This window comes from Populus nigra, chromosome 14 (assembly GCF_951802175.1).
Source record: "Populus nigra chromosome 14, ddPopNigr1.1, whole genome shotgun sequence".
Lineage (NCBI taxonomy): Eukaryota > Viridiplantae > Streptophyta > Magnoliopsida > Malpighiales > Salicaceae > Populus > Populus nigra.
In genome coordinates this window covers 3823153-3827928 of record NC_084865.1, presented here as the reverse complement: position 1 = coordinate 3827928, position 4776 = coordinate 3823153, and the positions used below count along the sequence as shown (strand labels likewise).

The following is a 4776-nucleotide window of genomic DNA, read 5'->3' as shown; positions in this document are numbered from 1 at the left end:
CGTTTATAGAGGTGTCGAAAGTGAAAGCTTCGTGATGCGCACAGAAATCAACACAGTTGAATGTACAGAGACAACCAGTGTACTTCGCCCATTTGGGATCTTCCGATCTAGCCATGAAATATTCATTTAGTGCTGATCGGAAGATGCCTCCTTGGCTGCCTGACAATGTTCCTTCCAATTTTAAATAGCAAGGTAATTCCGATTAAATCAAGAATTGTTGAGAAATTAGTTTATTACTGCTTGCTTCATCAAAAATGAACTTAACAGACTGAAAAATATATGATGACTCCTTTCTTTAATTTGGTTTTGGGAAACAAATACCGTTCGTGGGAATTACTAGAAGACGCAGTTATTCTTTCCCAGGCTAGTAAAGTGAAACTCACCCACAACTTTATAAGCAATAAATAAAACACAAAATTGAAGCCACTTGCATTTTGAAGAAACCTTGAACGTTTAGCAACTAAAATCTGTCCTTAAAAGGTGGAAGGAAAGCACATTGAGAGGGCAAAGAAGCAGGAGACAAACCACTCTCTGTGACATCCATGCCATTCAAACACAAGCTGTTCGTCCAACTCAGATTTCTTTTGACAAAATTTACTTTCAAGCACCTTCAGAGGGGAGAGTACTCTGTATGTTCGAAGGCATCAAGATGTTAAAGCCATCTGAGGCAGTAGACACGATCATCCCCGGAATCTGAGCATGCCAATGAAGTTCTTTCAAGTCTTTTTGTCCCTGTTCATGGTACAAAAACAAGTCAAGGGTCTGAACTGGCAGCATTTTGGATTAATATCCTGGCATGAGGGGAGTTTCACAAAACATACCTGGTGAACAAACAAAAGTTGAGGGGGCAGATCTGCTGGGGCATTTACTTGCTCTTTTGTTTTAGCTTTGAACTCTGCTTCCTCTTCCTCATCCTTTTCCAGAGAAAGATCCCATATTCTAGTAATTTAAAGGAAATAAAAGAATCAGTTTCTGGATAAAAGAGCCAAAATGCATTGATGTTAGGATTGGTCATCCTATTTACTCGCTTTCCATCTGTTGCTCTGTGCGTGGAGTATTATTACTTACGTTAATTGATTGTCAGATGATGACACCGCCAATGTGGAGGCTTCATGTGGACTCCACTCAATGGATGTGATGGGGCGTTTATGGTAATCAAAATGTGCCACTAAAGATTTATCCTCTTCCTGCCACCATAAAACATATGCTGATAAGATTACAACTAGAGAAATCTAAAAAGAAAATGGCATATGAAAGTACAAAACCCTAAAACCATTAGAAAATTGATAGCAAATGGCATACAAGAAAACAAAACACTAATACTAGGAAAGTTCCTAATAATGGAGATTGACCAAAGATGTCAGATCTGGAACACTTGAAAAACTAACGGAAATTGAGAACACCTAAGCAGAACAAATATTATTTCATGGTCTGAAAATGTGCTATGAGAACTCAAATTCTTTAAACAAAATGATGTAACAGCATACATTACACACAACATACCGATTTTGGTGATAACAATCTAAGATCACGAATAGAAAATGTTCCATCATCACTTCCAGATGCCAACATGACACTAGCCAGCCTATCACAATTAATGCACATGGTAGATCAGTAATATAAAAGAAAATCAGAAGGGTGCTGCTATGGACAATGAGTGGGGTATCTTAATGATTCAAACACCTGTTCCATGAGAGCACGTTCACATCTGCATTATGTGCCTTGAAAGAAATAGCTGGTGACTTCCCCAGACGCGCATCCCATATTGCAATATGCCCATCCACAGAACAAGAGGCAAACACATGATCTTCTGTAGGACTCCACTGCATAAATTGAAGTTGGAACCAGAATGTTTAAAAGATTGAAAAGTTCAGAGGTGTAAGTTTTATTGGATTTAGAAGTAAATCGTGTACTTGTATATCTTCTACGCTTGCAGTATGTCCAGTAAATGGAGTAGCATCAACATTCCATGTTGCACCAGATGTGGGCTCCCATAAGTGAATACAGCTCTTGCAATCACCTTCATACATTCAAAAGATTTTGAGAGCATTAGAACACTTTACATAATATGCAGCAGAGCATTAAAGATCCTTGAGTGAGAGGCTACTGAATAAAAGAAAGTCACGGTACCAGTTACCAGCCTTCCAGTGACACGAGGACTCCAATCTATAGCATAGCCTTCATCTTTATGCCCTTTGAAGTTAAATAATGGAGCTTGATTAAAAACTGAAGAACCTCCCCGGGGAACTTCTGTTTCTGACTCTGCCAAAGCATTCAGATGAGTGCTGAAGTTCCATATCTGCAAAAAAGGTTGTGATTTAGAACATATGAGAGAGGAGCCAGAAGCCCAGAATCAAAATTTTATCACTAATCTGATATGTTCACAACTCCACTATCACCATTCTATGACATGTTAAGTTCAGAATTGATAATCAAACAAGCCTTTGAGATGGGAATACAGAAACAAGAAAGATTGAGAATCTTGAAGAACTTCTTTAGATGGTAAGCATAGAAGTCTAACCTGTACATAACCAGCATCTGACCAAGAAGCACATATATGGGGATTTTGTATCATTGCACGAATACGATTAACACATCCACCATGAGCAACCTTGCGCAACTGTGAAAGAAAAATCCAAAAATGAAAATGCATCCTGAAAAGGGAAAAAAAAAACAAAGAGAGAGACCATGATTTGACGAGACAAGTAACAAACACAGAGGTGCAAGATGTTACCTGCAAAACTGGTGCTGCAGATCCCCCCTCTTCTTCATCTTCACTATCTTCATCACTATCACTATCACTATTGTCTGCATCCATGTCAGAGTCACCGGCTGTAGCTTTACTGGGCACCAATTCACGTCTTTTTCCAGAAACATTAGATATTTTAAATATTCCAATTGAGTTCCAATCAGGATTCTCTGCCTGCATCAATGATATTAACACTAAATACATAAATACAATTAAAGCATAAAATAAAAGGTCAGAAAAACACAATAATTTTCCCAATTTATGCCTCTCAGAAACAACATTCGCCAAATAAATCTTTTAAAGTTTTCTCCTTTTCATTCAATTACTATAATACCTAAAGCTTGCCCCCTTATATAACATTCTCTCTTACTTATATTGATAGTACCTATATGTAAGCAAAAGTTCACTAGTTTACTAAGTAACACAACCTTCAGTTCAAACATAAACAGAAACAAATCCTTTAGGTTAAAAATAAATCATTTTTTATACAATAATTATGCATAACAGTAAAAAAAATGTATTTATCACCTGAGTCCCAGCAACAAAGTACACAGAGTGTGGAAAATCAGTCCGAAGCAAACCAAGTGAATCGCGTACAACATCAAAACTGCAAAAGCAAATCAATCACTTAACTCATAAGAATAAACATAAAAAAATCTTAAATTAATTCACTCTAAAAATTTTCTATCTTTTCTTGTTAGCCCAGTACTACCTACTCTTCAAGTTCAAGTATTTTCTTTTCAAACTTTAATTACATATACAACTCGTTACAATCAAGCCTACTTTCAACAACTAAAGAAAGATTTGGATTAACCTTAAGCAGGGCCAGCCAATGTGAAAGGCGTGAAGAGAATTGTAAGCGGTGGGGTCACACTCAAGTTCTTCACCTTCTTCAAGGTTGTCAACTCCGGGTTGCCAAACCTTCGTTGGCATGGATGGTATTGATGAAGAAGAAGATGACCCATCTCCTTTCTGTGAGTAATTTAAGTAAAATATATTAGCAAAACAGGAAAAGACAAGAGAATTTTGTTGAGCATGAGAAAAAAAAAGGAATCCCAGTTGAATGAATGAATGAATGAATTGACTGTTAAAAAAAATGATGGAAACCTTGCTCTTTCTCTTTGCCTTCTTTGGATTTTTTATGCTGCGAACCATTTCCTTTTTTCAGGATGTTTTTCCAAGATGTGCTGATTATTTGTGACGATGGAGAGGGGGTTGGGGTTGGGGTTGGGAAGCTACTAGGGTTTTACGGTCTGCTAGTTTCTTCCTTTCCTTTCCTTCCAAGTGGTGGTGCTAGGTTTAACAACTAAATTATGGTAGAAGTTCGTTTTAAAATATTTTTTTGTCTCAAATGTTTTTTTAAGGTTTAGATATATTTATGTTTAAAATTAAAAAAAAATCTAAAAAAATATTATTTTAATATATTATTAACTTAAAAACACTTTTATATAAATAACATGTAACATATTAATAAATGCAAACTTAATGATACAATATAGTACTGTCACCTTTTTATAAATTAAATTAAAATTATTAAATTAAACCAAGTTAAATTATTATTAAATTAAAAAAATAAATAAGCCTCATGTCATTTTAATTGTGGACTCTCTAAAAATAAGCCTCATGTAATTTGCGTTTTACATTATTTATTTCAATGCCTCAATTTTATTTTATTTTTACTTTATACTTTGACAGCTCATTGTTTGTTTAATTATGAGAAATTGTTATGGTTTATTTTTAAATAGTTATTACGCTGTCAAAAAAATCTATTATCATTGATTTTGTATCAAGTTTAGGACCTACAAAGGAAAAACAAAAAACAAAAATGACCACGATGCATAGTTTAAAATATATATACATTATTTGTCCAAAAAATGCATAGTTTGTCCAATGCCATTTTGCTATTTTTTGCCTTGGGCTTTGGCAAATATCATTTTCAGTCCTTATAGTTTATCAATTTATCATTTCAGTACAAGACTTAATTTTCATCACTTTTTGCTACTATGTTTTGCAAAGGCAGATAGGAA

General features: G+C 35.0%; 1 protein-coding gene across 1 annotated transcript; it reads right to left on the bottom strand.

Annotated features, from left to right (window-relative positions):
* Positions 1-266: 266 nt before the first annotated feature.
* LOC133672438 (protein HEAT STRESS TOLERANT DWD 1-like) lies at positions 267-4042 on the bottom strand. Its single transcript, XM_062092852.1, has 12 exons — positions 3857-4042; positions 3564-3721; positions 3278-3356; positions 2735-2923; positions 2522-2620; positions 2131-2299; positions 1914-2020; positions 1684-1823; positions 1504-1585; positions 1069-1187; positions 822-939; positions 267-732 (listed from the first exon to the last, which is right to left on the bottom strand). The coding sequence occupies exons 1-12, from the start codon at positions 3902-3904 to the stop codon at positions 601-603; spliced, it is 1440 nt and encodes a 479-aa protein (XP_061948836.1). The 5' UTR covers positions 3905-4042; the 3' UTR covers positions 267-600.
* Between the last annotated feature and the right edge of the window lie 734 nt (positions 4043-4776).